The following is a 22,032-nucleotide window of genomic DNA, read 5'->3' as shown; positions in this document are numbered from 1 at the left end:
TGACCACATATATTTAAGCTTGTGGCGCCTGTTCTCACCCTTTGGCAGTTTCTCACAGTGGCCTACGATGAGATGCATTGGTAGGTTTATTAACGTGTTCACGTTTTCCTTTTACATTGTTTATTGTAAGTTTTTTTTCAATTTTTTATTTGCATCGTTTCGTGTCGGCGGTGTTATGTCTGCACGTCTTTGTATGTCTGTGAATGTGCGTACATGTATCATATAGAACAGATATCGATATATGCCTGCCCATCTTCCTAAAGATGCGAGGTACGTGCTGTTTTTAAATTGTTGTTTTTTAATCAATGAGGGAGATTAGAATCTGCTCTACTGTATTCTATCATAAAAACGCTAATAAAGAAATTACGTACACTGTTTTGTTGTCTGTTTATAGCATGAATGAAGGACAGATTAGGGTTAGCTGTCGATTGTTTATTACCGAATTTCATAGCGCGATTTATGATGTTGTGGGTGGGATATTTTTCTTGTCCTTTTTTGTGTAACAATATTCGTTGTAGCTATAATGGTTATTGTGGTACTAATGGTCATGATTGGCTGTAGTGATTTATGATTTCTGGTTGATTCCTGGCTCAGCTGACGCGCACACTCGTAGTGAAGCAACTAGCAAGAAGGCCACAGGGCTTCTGTACAGCAGTGGCAATAGCGCGCACCACTGGCCTGGTTACAGGCGTCAGCCACAGACACTACTCGTCCTGACTCCTGGTTCTCTTCAGGATCGGCTCCTCCTTCGAGTCCGAGTTGTTCAGACTGAGACGGTGGTGGGCGCGTTTCTGTGGAGACGAAGCCTCGTCCTCAGCGCCACTGCCGTCGCTAGCCGCCCCTTCTTCTTCTTCGCCACCCTCCTCCGCTTCGGTCTGAAGCTCCTCATCCCTCTGCTCTCCAGCTTTTTCCTGCATCGTCTCTACGTCGAGTTCAGGACCGTTGGTGTTCATGTGTTCACTGCTGCTGCTGCTGCTGCTGCTGCTGGTGCTGCTGCTACACGTTCGTTCAACTGCTGCTTCTCCGTCTATCTTGGCTGTCCGATCGTTCGTGGCAGCCGTTTTCGAAATCCTGGAACCGCTGTTATCACGAGCCACAATTGCTGCAACAGCTGCTGTTGTTGGAAGCACAATATTATCCTCGTCAACAACGTCGTTTTGTTCCGCACCAACGACAAAGTCCTGACTTGTGCCCACTGTAACGATTTTTCGATTTTCGTCATTCTCATCAGCATCGCCCGGTCGTGAACGCCGCCCACCAACCCGATGCCGGACATCGCCGTTACAGCCAGTCTGTTCAGTTTCCATTGGTTCTTTAACATCTTTACTTCCACTAGTGATATGGCTACTTTTACCACCAGCAGAAGAAGTTCTACTTCTGAATGCGGAAGAGGTAGATTCGCCACGTTGGCGTTTAGAAGCTTCGATGAGAGCTTGATACGCAAACCTAAGTTGTTCGTGAGTCTGAATTAGGCCCACTCGGTCTCTGCGCAATTCTAACAAGATATGTTGTACATTTATATCGCCATTGTCCTTTACTGTACCATCCTCAAGCATTTTAAGAACCAAGTCCACAAGACAGAAGGTGCCAGATCGGCCAATACCAGCACTACAGTGTATTACCGGAGGACCTTTCTCCTTATCTCCTTCGCTGCCTGAGAGTAGACCTGAGCCGCGTACAAGTTCGAGAAATTCAAGAAAATCGTCAGGACTATTCGGAACACCAAAATCTGGCCATTCAGTATACTGGAACTGTATTACATCGCGGCTATCGCCACTTTTGCCATCTGCTAAACGCATCGTGCGCCGAATGTAGCTATCGGTCTCATCCTCAGATAGAAGTTCGACACTGAGTTCGAGTTCTTCGATATCAAGCGGTTCGTCAGAATCTGGCCAGTATTTATGACATTTGAGTCGTTGCTTTTCAATGATCTTGTTGAGCATGATGATGACAGGCGCCCGTTGTTCCCATACCATTAGCCAGAAGTGTCCAACTGTCTCTGGAAGGGGTCCTTGCGTCAATATATAGCTTCGTCGGGCCCGTTCGTAGACTAAATGGTTTGCATTGATATAGTCTACATCTCCCCGAGATAGGACAACACGCGAGTGCTCAAATGCCAGCACATCCGTGTACCTGTTGAGCTTGCGGTTGTCGAGCTTTTTCGCTTCTGCAAACAGGACCCCACTTTCAGCAGCGAGTGGGTTGGGATTTGGAGTACTTTGAAGTCGCAGGTCGACGTACTTTTTTTGCCAATCCCCGGCACGTTCAATCTCATCGAATTCGGCCTCCATGCTAAGGGCCGCCACGGTCTGGCCTCCACGCACCCCCAGGCCACCGGCGGCCGGATCGTCCCGAGGACTTTGCGGCGGGGACGCACAGCGGCTGATCTTGGCCGATGATAGAAAGCACGACAGTTTGGATAGGGCCTTACGCCCGATCTCTATCGCCATGAAACACACTCACGCCAAGCACCGGATACCCCAGTGTCGTAAATATTCGACCAAAACTTATGTGAATTTTGGAATGAAGCTCCCCTTAGTGTATTCGTACCAGTGACGATACGATGTGACATCGAAAACAAGCACACTGCATCGCCCAGCTTGAGACTTCTGTTAGTCGCAGGAGTAGTCACTGCTACAAAACAACAGAACAGCTGGTAACGTTCCGATCGACGACGACGACACGCAGACGTGAGAGCCCTATGGCAGCCTAAGCGTGGGGAGAGACCAACAACGTTGCCGACTGATGCCAACAACGCGTTCGTAACAGCAAATTCTACGAGACAAGACAAACGATGGCGGCGACGAAAACGCCGCCGTTGACACCGCCAATGATAACGAACATTCGCTGCTCACTGGCCACTTGGCTAACCTCCTAACGCCGCTAATAGAAACATCAGCGAGATTATTAACAGATACGGCGAGCCCCTTCTTCCTTCTTGTCCGGCTTCCTCAATAGCAATAGAGTAGCAGCTTCTTTCATTAACTACTACTACTACTACCTTTACAACTACTATTACACGCAGTAACCTCCGTCGAAGCTTTTGTACACTAGATTCGTAACTCGTTCACGCACTGACACGACGTAGAGTCATTCGCGTTAAGTCCTCACCGTCAAAGGGAGAAGTGTGAAAAAGCGTTTAAGATAGCACGGCACAAACTATAAAAACTGCACGATAAACGAGATGGTAAAATCGATAATCCTACTCCGTGTTCGAACAGTACGTTGACATGACAACGGCCACAAAGATAACACGTTTAGCACAACTGTAACGGTAGTATTAGTGCTAATAAAGAATATCTGTCCATGCATGGAGCTGATAGCAAACAGGAAATTGTAGCTACGATATGGATCTCCATACGACACACAGTTCCAACGCAAAAGATGAAAAAGAACTGAAAACTTGTTGATTGACTTCCGCTCCGCTCGTTCCGCGGTAACGGCTCGGTACGTAGTTTGTTAGACTTATTATTATTAAAATTGTTATTATTAGTATTATTAATATTATCACTGCTATTATTATTGTGAGTAATTTTAGTCGTCTGCCTTTGGCACCCGTTGTCCTTCTCTCTGTCCGTGTGGCGGGTGTGCGCGTATCTCGACAACCTCTATGGTGAAGTAGAATCGTATCGCTGCTACCAACAGTACTATTAGGCTGTCGTTGCAAGTTAATGCTACTGTTGCCCTTTAATGGCCTGCAAAGGCTTATGGCTTACAAGAGAAAAGTTTTTTTTTGTTTTTACCAAGACGAGCATCATTGAAACGACAACTCAAGATGTACTTAGTAAGTCAGTCACAATCACAGTTGATCACCTACAGTGCGAAAACTATACAATACGAACCGGTGACCCAAGCAGGCGGACAGATGGATGGTATTCTTCCCCTTTACATTTGTTACTCACAACAGAGTAATGGTTGAATACGGCCAAGTCCCGTAGCGTTGATCACTGCCAGTGCTAAAGACGCTAAAGCCAGCAATGAGCCACTTGAATCCGTGAATAACGGACGAAGCCCAGGGGCAATATTCAGTCACGCACAGATACAAACCAAAAGCGATAACGAGAAGAGTCAGGTTCGTGGCTATCGGTAGGCAGCGAGGCACTCTGTTCCAGCCTCTACTGGTTCCATGCAGCACAGAGACGCAGCGACTAACCACCGATCGCAGCAGCGCAGCCGATAGAGAGATCGCCGCGATGTCGCTGATGATGGTGATGCTGTAGGCGGTACGGCTTCGCTGCCGCCGCTGCTGCTGGTGCTGCGGCGATGACGACGACGAAGACGGCGGAATGCAGCAACGTTCTCACAGCGTTGCTGAGCCAGACTCGAAATATCGGTCGGTTCAGTCAGCTTAACTAGGCAGTTTCGCCTTGCAAATAGCAGCCTGTAGTGAAGTGGGGACGATGGCGATCGTTCTTGCACCAGTGGCGCCAATAACATCAACACATCACCGAAGGAAACCGTAGTCGCCAAACTATAGAGAATAGTAGAAATATAGCGCCCGCGGCGGTAACAACGATTGCACACGATAACGCAACATCCAACTGCGTCATGAAGGGATGGGTATTCACGTTCAACAATACGAATGTCGACATACAATTGAAGGAGGTTGATCGACTACTTACTTACTCAATGAGGAACTCATTCAACAACAACAACAACAAACTCTATACAAGTAGAATACAGCATCCAGTGTGTTGTTGTAGCTCTCGCGGTGGGAGTCACTCACTTCGATAGTCTTTTCCGAGACGGACAGCAGCGATGATGGTGGCGCCAGGAGCAGGCAACTACCGAGCAAACTACGCTCTTCTCGCGTATCCCACTTATAGGAAGCATGTGATCATCATCGTCGTTGTCGTCCTGCTGCTGCTGCTGCTGCTGCTGCTGCTGCTGCTACTACTGCTGCTGCTGCTGCTGCTGCTGCTGCTATTACTACTACTACTACTACTACTACTACTACTACTACCACTACTACTACTACTACCACTACTACCACTACTGCTACTACTACTACTACTGTTCGATGAAAGTAATCCGCACTCTGCGGCAGCTGTTGATACAGCAGTAGTAAACAGTGTAAGCACAGTAATGATAGCGTTGGTGCCGGCAGTAATAGGACATCGCACTGGCCTTCAGTTTCACTTATTTGTGCTGATAGCAGAAGCAGTATCCTCGCTAGAGTCTGCAGTATTCAATGAGCTCGGTTGTTAGCGTTCTTTCGTCTATTTTCCTGTGTATGAAAATAACGTCAGTCTTCAAAGCCTGCCTTCCTGTTGGCTGTTGCAACTGCACCGCAAAGAGCGCTTTGAAGTCAAACAGTTGAGACCTGGATGAATAGGCCGTACGCTGTAGTAGACCGTAACGGATCACAACACAGCAACAGCGAGTACGGCGGCACCAGTCTACAGGTATTCAAGTTTTGTGTGCGGTAACGTTTGCAGGACACAGCCGAGTGGCTACGATGTTTAGTGCTCACGGAGAGACCGGTAGACGCCACACAGGCTCACAGTACACGGCGAGCCTTCTCTTTCTGTCACAGTCCTAGTTCAGTGAAGATAGTGTTGATTGCAGCCACTGGTGGCGTTGACGGGCGTCGAAACGACAGACGACACCACCATTACAAACGCGGAGCTCACGAACACACGACAAACCGGCACACAGACAGATCGACCGCATGCACTCAGCAGCGGGCCATTCGGTTGTCGCTGCTGCCTAACGATTGCACGGCGGCAGCAGTCTGTGTCAAAACATTTTCAATATATCACACCGCGGCTGATCTTGCTTCGAGCAGAAGCCAGCGGGCGAACATGCGGAGAACAGACACAAACACAGACACAGACGCACACTCTCACAAGCACAAACACATCCAGAGAGAGACATTCAAATAGAGATTTCTCTTTGCTATACGGGCTCTGCCCGCTGCGCAGTGTCGAGCCAACGCCGCTCACTCATTGAGAGCACTCGCTCATGTCACACCGCAATCGCTAGAAGCAGCACCATCGTCGTCGGCCAGAGGCCAAACGAAGGCGGACGACTGCCTACTCGCTCGCTTCATCGATTGGCGGACAGAAGGAACGCGGGAACAACACAACAGCAACAACAACAACAACAAAGATGGCGCCTATCACTGCTAGCACCAACCGAGCGACAAAAACGACGACAATATCACTCTCTCCCTGTTTATTTCGGCACCGCTGACCGAGTCATTTCTCAGTCCGGTCGCGTAATGTCTATCATTATTGTTATTATTAGTTCTAGCAGTGGTAGTGAAGACGATGATTTTGCGCATGTAGACGTGTGGGCTGAACGCGCGCTGATTCGCGCGAACGACGTCCCCTTCCCGTCCGTCCGCTTCTTCCCAGCTACTAGGAGAAACGGACAGCCAGGCAGACATATGCATGCTGTTACCGCTGCGAATAGAGAGAGGGTACATACAGTATATATCGAAGGAGTTCATGGAACAGATTCTGAAAATGGGCGGAAGGCACAGTAGGTAATAATTGTTGAAGCGACATCAGTAGAATCGTAAACAAGCAACACCTCCACCCCACCCCCCGATACAACAATCAGATCGTGTTCCGTCGAGTTGCTGACTGGATCTACACGATGGGCAACAGGTATTGCATTTTCACAAGAAAACACCCCAGACGGATCAACAGCGAAAGAGCGCCAAGTTTAAAAGAACTGCGCAGCGCGCAGTTTGATGTACTAGGCCTAGCAAGCTACCTTTAAGTGCTTCAAATTCTCCGTCACGATCCTTATCACTTTCGAACACACTTTTATTCGCAACAATGTTCTCACATTGTTGTAGTTTTAATCAAAGTGAATAGAATGCGGAGTTTATTATCGGTATTGGCGTATCATACGAACGCAGAACTGCTCGATGTTTGTCCACCATCAACTAGGCGATCTTTTTAAATGAACAACCAGAGAAATTCTCGTTAACCAGCCGATTATTTTTCAAAACATAATAAAAACAGGAAACAGCTGTTTAGCAAGGGCGCGACTTTCGATAAGCTTATTAATAAATATAGCTCAAATTAGATTTCGCGCATTACTGTAAACGGTGAAAAGTATTCTTCTTGGAACTCTGTTATGGCTTAATTCAATGAATCGTTTTATTATATGTGTTGCAAGCGTATGTATTATATCAGTTAGAAGTTAGTATTACATGAGTAGACACATACTATTATTTAAGTTTTCTTAAAGCTCCAGTGGGAACGGGACATAACAAAGACCCTCGATAGTGTGGGTTGCTTCGCTTAACACAGTTCCTACACTACTGCAAATATAGTGGTGGACGTATTTATTGTACCTGTAATAGAACCACTTAAATTTAAGGGCAGTTTTATTTCAACACAGCTTCCAATATATAAACCAGAGAATACTTCTGAACTGATGGCTTAATTCATTACTATTTACTCGAGGACCTCTGAGGTGCGCTAACAAACCAGCCTGGTATGGACTGTCGTCGTAGACTGCTCTATTAGAGAAGGATGAAAAAAATCTTCGGTATTTGCATTAAATAGAATCACGAAGTAATCAAGTATAGGATAACGACGTAAAATTATTTTATATTTAAGATATGTATGGATGATCGTGTGATTTGATAAGCTTATAAAAACATAAAAAGTAATCTCAATGTGAGTGCATTAGACACATTGGCGAACATAAAAGTATCTAGTCTTCGTATTAACATACTTAACACCTAATCGCTGCCTTTTAGTTTCTCGCTACATTTCCTGAGATCTATAGGATCCCTTTCTGGAAAAGGATACAATACCTTAAGCGTTTTTCAAGACTCACGTCGTGAATAACATCGTGTTCTGCTTAAAGCATGGATAAAGGCTTGACTATGATAAGATGATTTCATCTTTAAAATTACGGGTGATACATCTGATCCTAATAGAAACAGTAATTTAAAAAGTAAGATTCTAGCATTCACTCGGTTGAGATAATAGGCCGATCAAATATAGATCGAGAAGAACAGTATTTGGCAGCTTTTTATGATCCGCTGCAACTTTGCACTACTTGGTTGAGATATAGTAGTATCAATCTATATTTTTCCTTGGTATTGCAAATCGTTCCGAGTGTTTAAGCCGGTCTACCGTGCGGGCAGATATATGTTTTATAAGAATTTTACTATGTTTATAATTTTTAAGAAAAAATGATTTTTGAAATATATGATATTACATTTAATAAGTTTAATAAAGTATTTATTTTATCTAATAAGGCTACAGACAATTGAAGACAACTATCTAGTTCTACGTCTGCATATGAAAAATAGAAAAAGTCATTTTCTTTAAAATTAATACAAATTTAGCGATTCCGTTATTTTCTCATCTGAGGTAATAGACGAGTCGCGTATAGATCTAGGAGTATTGAGTAAGTTTTTGGAAGCCGCTACAAAGTTCCGCTGATATGTTAAACTGTGGTCGTATTAAATCCTTCCTGCTCGTTATATTATTATATGTTTACGAATTTTATACCGGTTCTTACAGCGCCTTTTACGGCGGCTTTTACAGCTAGGCTTCAAAAGTGGCCTACAGCTATGCATGCCTACGCAGGCATATGACCCCGGACATAGCCTTAGGAGTTACAAACGCATCACAGAAACGGAGAGTGATGCACATGCATATCGAGAAAACAAATCGATATATCCTTCCTATTTTTATAATGCAAATATGTTTTCATCAGTTTCAAAAGGAATCATGAACAGAGCTTCTATAGTGTCGGTGTATGGTGTTGTTTTTTCTTTTAAATCACTCAGATTTTTCCATCAGAACAGAACCTGCCGCTGCTGCGCTTCGCTTAGAGGTTTCTTAGGCCGGAATTTCTAAGATCCCAAGCTGTTACTATACAAGAAATCTTTTAAACCCTTTAAAAGAAAAATCTTATATATCTTTTTAGTGACGGCTGGCAGCATGCGGTTATGATCAGTGTTTGTTTCTCCAACGTGTTAATAATAGCGCGCAATATTTACTTGATCTGAAATGACGATTATCTTTTCAATGTGCGAGCAAAATCCATGGGCCATTCTCTAGTATAATCTCAGGAGGAACACACAGTATAATAGCTCTTTGTCGATAGTATTGCGTTGCGCAGTACTCAGTAGAAAATTCTCATTACTTTAAGACCAATTAGGCTCCTTTTTCATCGCAATACCGATAGTGCTCAGAATCGAATGAGGTAAAAATTCGTTTCCGTAGAGTGCAGTAGGCTTGAAGTGGTTCTTTGCAGGTAAAAACAAATGGAGATTAAGTGAGTTTTATCGTAAAAGGATCGCAAGTATTCTGGCGTAGCAGTGTATGAAGCTCTTGCTACGAAAGTATCTTCGCCTGAGAACGCATGTGACCACATCTTCATATTAGAGACCACAAGTTTAAATTCAATTGACGTATGCTATTAAAGAGCAGCTTATATTCTTTAGCTACTGAGAAGTGTACTCTATAGTACACTCTCATTGTTATAATTATTGTATTGATGGTGACGCTGTCACACAGAATTAATTAATCAAATCTTTTTAAATCCTCAGTGCAAAAGAGACGAATCTCTCCTTGTTAACTGTTCACGAATGCCGTTGAGAATCTGCGTTGGTACTATGCATTTTGTCGGAACGGTACGAATGAAACTCTATTAAATCTCGAGTAACGAGATATTCATTACCGAAGGTGGTTACAGGCAGCTTCAATCTATCCCTGCATTGCCGTACTCTTGTAGGCGTAGAACCATTGCTCAAATGATATGTCTTGTCTGTAGGCAGATGTGATTATATGAAGCTAACTACCACTAAGGCATGGTTAGATTACCAGCGATAAAAAGATTAGATATATAAAATGCGTGATGGCCTGTAGCGCAAGATGCTTTTAAGCATTATTAAATCCAAAATGTTCCGAGTAGACAGACATAAGAAATGAATAAATAGAGAGGAAATATAGAAAAAGAAAAACCCGCCTCGAGAATAATGATAACCTGCGTGGGGCGTGGTAATAATTATTTTACACTGTTTGTGTAAAGACGGCGCATTGCGTCGGCAAGAATTATAAATGTGATTGCAAATCCAGATTTACGATAGATGTCTTGCGAACGAGTAAACAGAGCGCTCTTTCAGCTGTTAATAGCAACTTCAAAATCAAGAAAACAGACACTGTTACAGAATATAGGCGATAGATAAGACGTGCATATATATTCCGGCGTTACTGAAGTGCTTGCAAATAGGTATGTTATCTGAGGCTTTAATTGATAGGGGACCTAAGCGAGAACAGCTTACGAAAGTCGTTAGATAAATAGTAGACGAATTACAACATTTAAAACAAATATTTGCCGTTATGAATCAAAAAGTAACTTCTTCGAGTTTCAGTATTTGTACCAACAGAACTCGATGAGGGGAAAACTTCGTACAATCGATTTGTACGGTCACATCTCATAGAAACTAATTTGACTGAACGCTGTGACCATTGCCAGAAATGATGAAAGTCTGACACCATTGAAATCTTGTATGATATTGACATCTCCGATCGTACTTTGGACGTTCGTATACAGATTTATTTAAGTAAATGTGAGTCAATCGAGCTGGAGTTACCTTTATAGTAATTGTAATGGTGATGATTTATAACTAGTCAAATGATTCCGGTGGGACCACCTGTTTAGCAACCATGCCTAGTTACCTGTAGATAGTTGGGATGCTAGGGTTCGAATACACATTCAACAAGTGGCTGGCTGAGTATTTTTAATGTGAATAATTTAGGCGAAATTCTATTTCGTGCTAGCTATGTTTTCTGAAGAACTTACCTCCGGAACACTTTCCGCCATAATTTGCAGGAAAACTATGCAAGGTTCAGGGTGTTCTCAAGGGTAATCTTTATAGGATCCGATATTAATTTTAACCGATAGTTTTTGTTTTACTTTTGAAAATGACTAGTTGAGTCCCTGTCGCTCTACGGTTTCACTGGACATGTTGCTGCGTTGCCTATTTAATACAAGAAGTGAGACACAAAATAGCCTCTTACGATTAAAGGAAATGTTATAACAGGGCGACGTTTGTTCCAAAACACGAAGTCATCATTAAAATGAGAGTTATGACGTTGAAAAACTAATTCAAAGAGTATATACAATAGTTTTAGTTGCTGTTTTCCATCGCTGCGCAAAACAGGTCATAATTTTTAAAATATGGAAAAGTTTTATGGAGTTGCAATATGCAAACCTAAGCGAGCAATAATCTCAATGAGAAAAATGATACTGGTAAATAATTTTTGTCTACCAACCTTCAATGTGTATCATCTATGGTTAGGCAGAGGGTTGTAGGTATGACCTTCATCTATATTAATCGACGTCCCGTTTAGAATCTGCTTTAAATATTATTAGTATCAAGTATTAAAGTTCCTCGTCAGCGGTATAGTCTTGTCCCTTAATTACCACGGAACTTATCATTCTATAAAGCTCAACTGTCGACACCATGTGTGTTGCCGATACCTTTCCGCAAATACACCATTCAAACATATTTTTTGTAGTGATTTTTATGTCAACAGTTTTATAGTGTGCATTCACAAAGGATCGAGTATTTGCTCTAATAGACGTAAAGTATTTGTTGAATTATTGCTATTGCTATTTAAATGTTTTACTCAATAGAAGATTCTATGTGTCAATCGAGGTTAAAATCACTTGGCAGATAATAAAATAGTATCCACTTTACATGTACAAATTACTCATTTCATATATTGAAGCCGTCAATACTTTTTTGACTATCCAATATTTAGACTGAACCTATCAAAATCCTACGCTCTATTGTCAGTCTTTAACGCCATGTAGGAGTAGCTTATTGACAAATAGGTTAGGTAAGCCAGCGCCATGTTTTGGCTATGATAGCACAACGGTCTAAGAAATCACTTTGTTTGTCGACGCGTGGTTTTTCGGCGGCGTTTTTGCTGTACGCCAATAACATCGCTGAAGTAGAACAATTTTACAGAAATTTCCTTTGAAAAATTGAGTACTTGATACAATGTTAGTGTATTACGATGTATTTTTCGACAGAAAGCTGGAGGCTCAGAAAACTTTTTGATCTTGTAAAACAATTGAGAACGGGTTCGAGTAGGTTCCACTCCTCTGGCGTGTTCGAATTCTTGCATAGCTAAATATCTATTATAGTTGACTTTTTCGTTTTTCGATAATTCAGTTATCATACATGTACGGCTTTTTTTTAGTTTTACAGCTTCGTGCGGCGTTTCCCGGAGGCGCTTACCGTACCGTCAAAGCTCCCCTCGCGATCCGCAACGAGAAGCAGCCTTATTCTAAAATAGATTTTTAGAATGACACTTGTCATGGCCCGGCTCTCGGTAAAAGTATGTTCGACAAAAATTGAATGGACAAATTGTAATGCTCTGTAAACCCACACGGGCGACTTAATTTTCTGTTATCGTTCTTCTACCTGCTTCAAATGGTTACACCCACCAACCCAGTCCTATCCATGACATACTCGACATTGGAAGTCAACAGTAATGGTTAGTACCTGTAAAATGGAAAAGGAAGCTTCGGTAGAATAGACAAGACCCCGTCCGGGACTTAACTCATCTAGCGAGGTGGGGAACTCAACGGAAGCATGAATCGTTAAGCGATTTATGGAATTTTATAGCACATTAGCCATCTTTTCGAGCCTTTCGGCTTGAAATAATATAGAAACTACCTACCGAACCAAGATTAGGAGATCCAAGGTTCATGGGGCGAAAGCCCTTACTACTGCTACCCCGAATATTGTTAGTCGAAGGGTCTCGTCTGCACAAAGTAGAAACCTGTGCGCGGTTGTTGTCTGTTTGTTTTGATATTTTTTTGAATGGGCACGTAATAATAACAACAGTAAGAATCACAGGAAATGGCAGAACCGATTGTTCGAGCTTTACGTCCCGTACCGCCGTTAAACGGTGTTTCAGACGGCCAGCCGTACTCGTCTCCATGGAAACAGAACACATACGTATAGCAGCAGATAACCTTCGACTAACAGACTTTTCGTTAATTGATTCATTCATTCATTCAGTCAGTGTCTGCTGTGCGTGTAAGGCGAAGGCGAGTGCAGACGGAAAGCAGAAGCAGCGGCAGCGGCAACTGCCGCCGGTTCTAGTTGGTCTCTCTTGTGTGTATGCCTCAATCCTATGTACGTCTGAGCCGTAAGAGCGTGTGTCGATATTACTGTCGTGCGGCTACAACAGCGGCAGGGGTTACCTGTCCTGTTGACTTTGAGTTGGATTCTGCAGGAGAACTCACTTGCCTGCCTGTCTGCCTGCCTGCCTGTATCGTTCAACTTATGTTTATCAGGCTGCTCCTGCTACTGCTACTGCTAATGTGTCTGTAATCGCGGCGACGGCCTACAAACGCGATTGCGACAACCGCTGCTGCTGTTTCTCCATTGCTGTGGCTTCGCTGTTGTTGTTCGTTAGCCTACCGCCCGGTCGCTCGTCTGTCTGTCGGGTACACCCGACTATTCCGTATTATTATTGTTATTATTAGTATCGTTGTGTTATTTCTATTCGCAATGGCAGTAGGCAGAGAGCTGGTGCTGATTGTGTATTGAGTGTTAGTTCGAGTGTTGAGTGCTACGGAGTGTGGGTGATGTATGTTTGTGTCTGAGTATGTTACTGCTATTGTGATCACCACTACAGCAGTAGCAGCGGCTACGGTGACTACTCAAAAGAGTGTCAGGAGTACGGATGATCTTATTCTGTGGTTACTCGAAAATAAACCTAAAAGGGATAAGATTAGCGCGCTCGATAGCGTAGGACAGCGAACGAAAAATGGCACCCGTTAATGGTTTTTACTTCTTACTGCAACGATCAGCACTGCTACAACTCCCATTAGAAAAGTGTAGTACCGAACGGGTTCCCGAATAAGCTGCCGCTGCGGCCACTGATTTACCGTTTCTATCGGTACCTGCTGTCGCTGTTCCCTGCCCGTTCAATTGTAGGCGCATCTGCTGGTTGAGTCGTACTAGAAATCTCGAACTGGCTTTGTCATTCCGCTGTTATACTGAAACAAGAAAAAAATTACGGGCAGCGGCGAAGTACACGACAACAGACTGTATTCAATAGATGGTACCTAGTTATCCATCGGTAACGATACCATCCATGATTGCTGTTGTTATAGGCGTGCATGCATGCGTGCGTACGTGTGTGCGTTTGTGTACGTATGCACATGAACCAGGACGGCTCCCGAATGGGTTGCTCTTTTTCGAAGGGTCATTTTGCAAACTAATAAACTAATAGAAAACTGTGACAAGAGGCCTCGTCTGGTTTCCGACAGCGGCAGCACATCGACTGTACCGGAAATTACAACTGTCATCAGTGGTAGTTGACGACGATAACAATTACGTGAGGCAGTAAAGGCAATAGCCGCCGATGGAAACGTCAGCATCAACATCAGCAAACAATCAACGAGACAAGCTTCTGGGAAAAGTAGCGAGGTGACGTTGTGGATAATCGCCTGACCTGTAACCCGCTTCCGCTATAACCCCCATGCCATCCTTATTCCTTCAGGAATAAATGCACTTGTTAGTTCATCTGTGTCGTATTTACACTTTTAGATTCCGGTCCCACTTTTTCGCCTGTGGTTCTATTTAATCAATCTAAGTAAATCTCTATCGATTTGTATGGTTGCCTTGTGCAACGAGACTGCTCGCTAAGCAGGCAATAAAGGCACACTAACCGTCAATTTCGAACAAACTAAGGTCGGTCCCTTCGGTTTAATGCTCCATTTTTCTGCTGCAGCTAAAAAGTTGCAGTTTAGGTAACCAACTCGCCGGGTGTTTCTCTGTTTTGCTCTTAGTGCATCCATCTGGCCTGTGTGCGTGACGGTTTCCGGCAGTGGTCAGCTGCCCGCCGATCTGCTTCTCTACCCGTGTTGTAGTACATAGTAGCATAGGTTGGGGCAGCTGGTCACGGTGTTCTAATCGCTTCACCGTGTAGTCAGGTCAATGAATTCGGGTCAATAGACAACTCCTGAGTCGGCTATGCGCAAAAGAAGACCGGAGGAAGTTGCTGCCTAATATGCGTGAATGCATAGCACGTCTATAGCTCATGACCACCTACGGGAACGGCGAACTATAGCGACGACAGACGCCAACGATGGCGATATTGTCCACGAGGACGCGATCAGCTGTGTCGATCGTTGTGTGCATAATAGCAAATTACTTGTAATAATAGGAAGAGAAGTGGATATTTCACAAGAACAATCTGAGCTATGGACGACCGGCTAGGTTGACAGATCGTGCTGTGAAACAGACAATTATTTATGACCTATAGACAGTGAGGTCCTGCATCAAGATAGATATAGTAGAGTTCACAGCTAGAACGAAGTGTGATTTCGCCGATGGATTAAGTGTGAATTCGTACCAGAATTATCCATTTGCTAGAAATTCTACCAATCACTCATCGGCTGATGTGGTTAAATCAAGCGCTTGATGACGTTTTTCTCAAGCCCGCATATGTGTAAGTGAAGTCTTAAATTTATATATATATATATATATATATATATAGTTTTACTTGTAGTAGCTGCTAATGCATGAAGGACGAAAATTATTTTTATTTTTTTTTGTCCAACTCCATTCAGCCAGTAGTCACGGTGATATAACCACCGGTTCAATTGACAACTCAGCCTAGAAATCAATGCTTCTCTTTGCACACATAGTTTGCTTTAATGATCGTATATATATACATATATAAATATATATATATATATATAAAATGTTGACGTTCTATTGGCTAGAATGACTGCTGTATATTCTGAGTACTGGGCGTTAACAGTAAAATATTTCTTGATACATTACATTGCTATATAGGTGAGCTGAAGTGTATTGGGAATAAGATGATCCTTTTTAGCATACTCGCACTACCTAAAAAATCTATGATTTATAAGGCCAGCACACAGCTCACAAGATGATTTGTTTGCTTGTCTTAGTACAGCAGGGTTGTTTAAAGTAACCGCACGCGATGCCGTAATCATCGAAATAAATAAACAATTGTTAGAGGTTTACGTAATTACAGAAAGGCCTTGACTAGCTTAAATTGGTCAGAATGTTGTATTGGGTAAAATAGAAGGGCATACTATTTCCGCTACGCATTCAAGCTAAATAATCCCCTAAAATTTTGGTGCCTCACCTAATACGTCATTCACGGTTTATTTGCCAATTAAATTTCACATATGTACCCTTGCGATATACATGGTTCGATTATCAACATAGTTATTAGTCAACATTTTCAAATAATGATATTTAAATCGCATGATTACGCAAATCTTATTGCGCATATTGACTCCGTTGATTGGAATTTTTGGGAATTTCTTTAAATTTGTTAAAAAAAATCTGTAAAATGACGGTAATTATCTCTACTTTACTATTAGTATTATTATTGAACAGATCTTTAAACAGAAATAATAACAAGCTTCTTCTAAAAAAAATAACTTTACGAAAGTGTTGCCTGTTGTAAACTTCTTAACTTCATTTATGAGGCACAACGCTCTCTTGCTTCGTCTTCGAAAGGTGGCTTTTGCTAAGTTTGCTGTAAACAACTGGTAAATGTTCCTGCGGACTCCTACAAACTTTTTCACACTGTTTCTGTATCTCATGGTATTATCCTTGCTCATCCATACCACACGTAACATTGGTTTTTCCATAAAGTCGACACGCCTTCGAAACATGTCACCCCTCGGTGTTAGCCCTCAGCTGGGCATAAAGCATTTGTGTCATCGTTATGGACGTCGCTCCTTCTCCGTGGGAATCAATATTACATTCTTATAAAGTAACAGCTAAGCAGCCTGGGGGTATAATAATTACTTGTTCGGGTTACCTATATTACTGAAGTTAATTTAACCCATAACCCGCAATGTTTCACCATGAAAGCTCCAGTCGCAATTTAGCGGACTCTCTACTTAACAACTATCCATAAAAAGCGTTTTACTGAAGAGCTAGTCACAGAACGCAAACGACTACTGGAAGGTGCATGTGAGCATTGTCATTTCAGTTGCCGTATAGATGCGCTTCTTCGAAGCTACGCCATTATTATTTCTTTGGCCTGTTTAGACACTCAGATACTTTCGTGCCGTCGACGTACACCGGGCTGCCTATATTTATTCCAGTTGTACGTTAGGTTTTATTAAACTCCTACTATCGTCGCGATCCTACGTAGATATATTGCTCTTATACAATATAACAATGGAGTTGTAAAGAACAACAATCAAATGTTCCTCGTTATCTGTTTTTTAGTTATTTTATACTCTTCGTTATTGCTGAAAGTAAATATTTACCGCGCAAAATGGTTGATGTTACTGTTGATTGAAAAATACAAAACATTTTGAGTGACTGACCAAAAATAAATATTTGTATTCCTCATGTTGTATTTTTCAAGAGCCGATTTAAGCGTCCAATTTGGCAAGTACTATTTCTGAAGCCAAGGTTCGCCAAAGAATTCAGGTGTTTTAGGAAAAGTCTCATGTTGTGCGTAAATAACTTTGACAAATTAGATTGAGAACAGAGCATTGGTATCTTTACTTTGAGCTGTAACACAACGAGGCGCAAGGAGCTGTATTCTAGGAAGCTATTTCTTAAAAAAAAAAACATCTGGTGTTTTCCTAAATCTACTGTGGGAAGCAAGCATTTAGATCATGGTCTGTGGCCAGTACTGTGCTCAAGACACGTCATGCTCACAGATCATCATTTCTTAGCATTTCACCTGTTGGCGGCATTTTAAACCAGTCATATAAAAATATCTTGGGGGCTTTTTCATAAACACAACAGTATTCTTCACTGAGATTAAATTGGAACAAGTAGCCACAGATATTGTTGCCATCAGAGCTTTCTGCATAGATTGCGTGATGCTTGCTTTTAAACCAACCCTGGAGTTATCACTTTTTTTAGTGGAAGGTTGTATAAATGTGCGCTTGTTCAAAGTCGACGCTAAAACTGTTTGGCTTATCAGGCGGGTCATCGTGGTTATAATAAATAGCCGGTTCTCGGTAAAATCAACTTCACTAGGCAGGAATGAAGCTCGAATCAGTTTATGTTTACACAACAGCTGAGCAAATTCTAGGATCTAACATTAGGCCACTTACTATTATTATCATGGACCGAAAAAACTATGTCGGCCTATTTCGCTATAACTGATATAGTTGTGTATTTTCTAAATTCAATTCAAGAACACTGCTTACCATACAACTCCAATTATATAAAAGAGAGCATTTAGATTTGGAACAAATCTCCTGTAGTGTGCTGTGTTGTAAGTTACAGGAACGTAGAATCGGCGTGTCGAATTATTTGCTTGTTACATCGCTTTGGTCAATTTGCACAGTTGCCGTGCGCCGTGCCGTATATGCGTGGTCGATAATTATCGTACATTTCATTCGATATATTATACTTCGGGGCCACCTTGATTACTATACAGGTATATTTGGAAAGCTCGTTGTGTGAATATAGCCATTCTATTGAACTCAAAATGCGCTGAACTCTAATGTTAACTCAACAACATTTTCGCTTCAATTTATTTATAGCAAGTTCAGTAAAGATCGGCTATATGCGATACGTAGCTGTAAAAAGTATGCTCAATAAGCTACTCCAATAATATAAATCTTAATAATATATTTACAGTCAAATCAAACTTTTTTTGACCTCAGAATACCGACGATTGATCCATTACAGTTGTTCAACGCTAGGTTCTATCTTAATTGGATGCACTGCCTGCCTTGTGGCCGTATAAAACAAGTAGGTGAAAAATTAGACATTGCCGGTAATCTGTAATACGCTGGAAAAGCACTGTGATTTATCCAATTGTTGTTTAGAAAATCACTCTAACTTTTCAACTTTTTTCAAACATAGCTAGTTGTTTTATTTTCGATCACAGTATGCATAATCATTATACATGACCTTCAGAAATTTGGGCAGTAAATTGTTTATTTCCCTTTTATTGAAATCCGTGTTACGAATGTCCCGGAAATCCCGAAAACTAATTTTCATATCATGTTGAGATTTGAACCATATAAAGGACTTCTTGAAAAAATTGGTCATCGATGGGAGCAAACTGTGGCGAGTATGGTGGATGCTGGAGACCCCAGTTCTAACTTTTTTTTTGTCATCCTAATTGTTGAAATGTGATTCGAGCGTTGTCATGTAATTGTTTTGGCTTATTTCTGTTCACTAAATATGGCTGTTATTATTTTATCACCTACTCGAATCGTTGACTGTACATTTCAGCCGTAATCAAGACTCATGCAGCTGCAGCCGATAATACCTGCAGTAGGCCAAGCAGACGCCGTAAGTTATTATAGTTGTCCATTTGCTATAATAGGTGATACCTCGCTGGTTCAAGTGCATCCACCCACTGATACGGCCGGCTGCGATTATAGCTAAAAGCACATTTTCGTCACAAGTGACAATTCAATGCAAAAATGGGTCACTGTGATGCTGTTTTCACTTTTGATCGTTCCTCGTTTATATCTTACAGCACTTATTTGTGCTATTTTTTGATCTAAGTAATTTGATTGAAATGAAGAAGTCTTGTAGTGTTAGATACATTAACTGGAGTGACAACAGTCAGGCTCTTTGAGTTAGATTGGGTTGCACTACAGCTAAAAATATCTCGTCATTTACGTTCATAAAAGGCCTTCGACGAGAACCACCTTTGACTGAACGTTTTGAACTGTCAAGTAGTCGATTCTTTACCGTTTCTACGGCGGGCTATCGTAGAGCCGGTTGCCGTTCTAATTCCAAAATAAAGTCCATATTCGGGAACGACTTGATTTTATGACTTTCCATTGTTTACTGTTCGAATTGTCTGCTAAGAGTGCAAAAGATGATATCTGAGTGAATGGTCTCAGATTCCAAAGCGTACGAGTCGATCTCGCGACCTGTCGCACAGTTATAAAATAGTGCCGTTTCGTGATATGAGGTTAACGTTCCCTACATTTCATATTACTGGACCTAATCTTGTTAAACATAGTGTTATGTATTGTTTATGTTTTTCGAAATCGGCAATAGTTAGGTAGTGCTAGGGTTAAAAAATGTTTCTGTCAGTGGATCGTGACCTGAAAGTGCTCAAACAAATTTATTTTATCGAAACCGACTGTAGTTAGTGTTAAACACAATTTAGCACCTGAACGGTAATTTGCGTATGGGATCACTTGCGACCTATACGACGAAAGGATCGAATAGAAAGAATTTGAAAGAAAGAAAACAAACGATGATTTTTCAGTTAAATCGATCAGTTAAAATCAGTAAAGGAATCTAGGAACAACTAAGTCAGGCTACAAAAATTGATAGACAAGATATATATTTATAATATATTTTTTGGTATATATATCTATAGAGTATAATATATATATATATATGAAGTGAACACTAAATTAAAGGCAATATGATGACAATAAAGTACTCTGTCTTGATTCGTTGTACACACCTTATATTCCACTGTAAATTTAGAGACTTTTACGAAATCCTTGTTTTTTAATGGATCGATTTAGTATGTGTATTGCAAAAAGAAGCTAAACAACATGGTGATATCAGCAGCCAATGATGTATTTCTATAATGCTGCACTTTCGACGAAAGCCATTAGCAGTGATTAAGATAATCGGTATAGTCGCTTCCTCTTCGGATAAGATGCCTGTTAGTATCGAAGGAGAAGAAAAGATAATTGTGCATACTGCTAGTTGAATTATAAGTTTAAAGTGTTTCGTTGTTCTATTGTAAACTGTCAGCAAGTTGCAGCATAATTCTACTAAATGGAATGATGTAAAACAATTTCGATGCCTATGCAGTATTGCGTGTTAGTTAGCCGGCTAACCCCGATAGCAGAGAGAGCCAATGTTAATTAATATTCATCCATTTTGAGAAAAACCAATCAATGAGTATCATCTAAAGGGTCAAAGCCGATACCTCGTGGATGTGTGACGGGTGTCTTTATATTCTTTCGTATACATGCTTTAAAAAATAGCTATGTATTTTGTGTTAGAAACTTATAGATCATATTATGAGAATCACATTATGGGCCGGAACATGCTAATAATGATTTACCAAAAACGTTCATTAGATAGTTTCAAAGGAATCTTAGTGGCCAGTTGGTGCTTTATCAATGAATGCCATACTTCTTACGTTCAATTAAGGGGACACAACGATGATTGGTCGTTCAGCAGTGGTTATAACATAAAAATAATCCGCTTATATATTGTGATGGACTTCGCAGGTCTCTCAGTACTGCTGTATATTGATTTCTTACAATGGGCTTACACAGTTTTGGAATCTCCGTATGATAGGTCCAATTATTTTTCCTATGCAGTCGTAACTGATACAGTGAGTGACCCTTAAAGAAGCCATGGACTGAGTCGAGTCGTAAGCGCGACTTTTTTGTCGGAGACATTTGTTTACTTCGAGTATTTTCGATGCGTGTCCTCAACTCACAGCAGATCTAACTTGACCAGACTTTCCTAATATTTTTATCCAGCATGTGTTATGAGAGTCCTCATTGTTTTGCTTCATAGATTTCCTGATACTTTTTGTCCTTTGGCGCGTATGAGAAATAATAGCTTGCTTTGAAACCTATAGTAGTAATCTGGTATTAGGTGGTTACGAATGGTTTTGGTCAGTAAACCAAAATAAACTAGACAGACATTCACTTTCCTTGTCTGGAATCGAAGTTCTTCAAGTGCTATCAGATTTAGCATATCCGTCCAAGGGCCCCTGTGGTAATAAGTGTCTTCAGTGTAGGTCGTTTGAATGTCTAACTATAAACGAATGGAGTGTCAGGTCCGTGCATCGTGTTTTCTGGGATATATTTTACACTTGACCACTGCAGCTACGTATAGTGGAAAAATTTGCCCCATATGTTTTTAGAGCTAGTATTGAATGGCCTTTATTAATGCTAGCTAATAGCTGAACATGCTACCATAACGGCTGAGCTATTATTATATTTAGATTTCCACTTCTAATTCAGTTGTCCGCTGCTGGTTTCAAATATTTGTCATCACAAATAGCGATTTATCTATTGTCCTCTTGGGGTTTATTTTGAACAAAT

General features: G+C 41.5%; 2 protein-coding genes and 1 long non-coding RNA gene across 9 annotated transcripts in view; 1 reads left to right on the top strand and 2 right to left on the bottom strand.

The window, feature by feature from the left end:
• Window positions 1-3,846, bottom strand: LOC111247386 (uncharacterized). The gene has a single exon (XM_022798211.2). The coding sequence runs from the start codon at window positions 2,448-2,450 to the stop codon at window positions 705-707; it is 1,746 nt and encodes a 581-aa protein (XP_022653946.1). The 5' UTR covers window positions 2,451-3,846; the 3' UTR covers window positions 1-704.
• Window positions 1-6,729, bottom strand: part of LOC147756458 (uncharacterized) — a 17,553-nt gene extending 10,824 nt beyond the window's left edge. The window contains exon 1 of the long non-coding RNA XR_015324936.1: window positions 3,843-6,729. This is a non-coding gene — a long non-coding RNA (uncharacterized LOC147756458). The remainder of the gene's footprint in view (window positions 1-3,842) is intronic.
• Window positions 6,730-12,341: 5,612 nt separating this feature from the next.
• Window positions 12,342-22,032, top strand: part of ifc (delta4-sphingolipid-FADS-like protein ifc) — a 28,024-nt gene continuing 18,333 nt past the window's right edge. For 2 of the 7 annotated variants that reach the window (XM_086985229.1, XM_086985228.1), the window contains exon 1: window positions 12,342-12,494. In XM_086985229.1, coding sequence (XP_086841355.1) covers window positions 12,431-12,494 — 64 coding nt within the window. In that variant the 5' untranslated portion in view covers window positions 12,342-12,430. Of the gene's footprint in view, window positions 12,495-13,122; window positions 15,468-22,032 lie in introns of those variants that run through there. The other 5 variants (XR_015324923.1, XM_022798224.2, XM_086985227.1 and 2 more) reach the window with 4 other exon arrangements.

Source organism: Varroa destructor, unplaced genomic scaffold (assembly GCF_002443255.2).
Source record: "Varroa destructor unplaced genomic scaffold, Vdes_3.0 BEIS01000003.1, whole genome shotgun sequence".
NCBI classification, from domain to species: domain Eukaryota; kingdom Metazoa; phylum Arthropoda; class Arachnida; order Mesostigmata; family Varroidae; genus Varroa; species Varroa destructor.
Note: the sequence above shows the minus strand (reverse complement) of the source record. Positions and strands in the feature narration are given on the sequence as shown.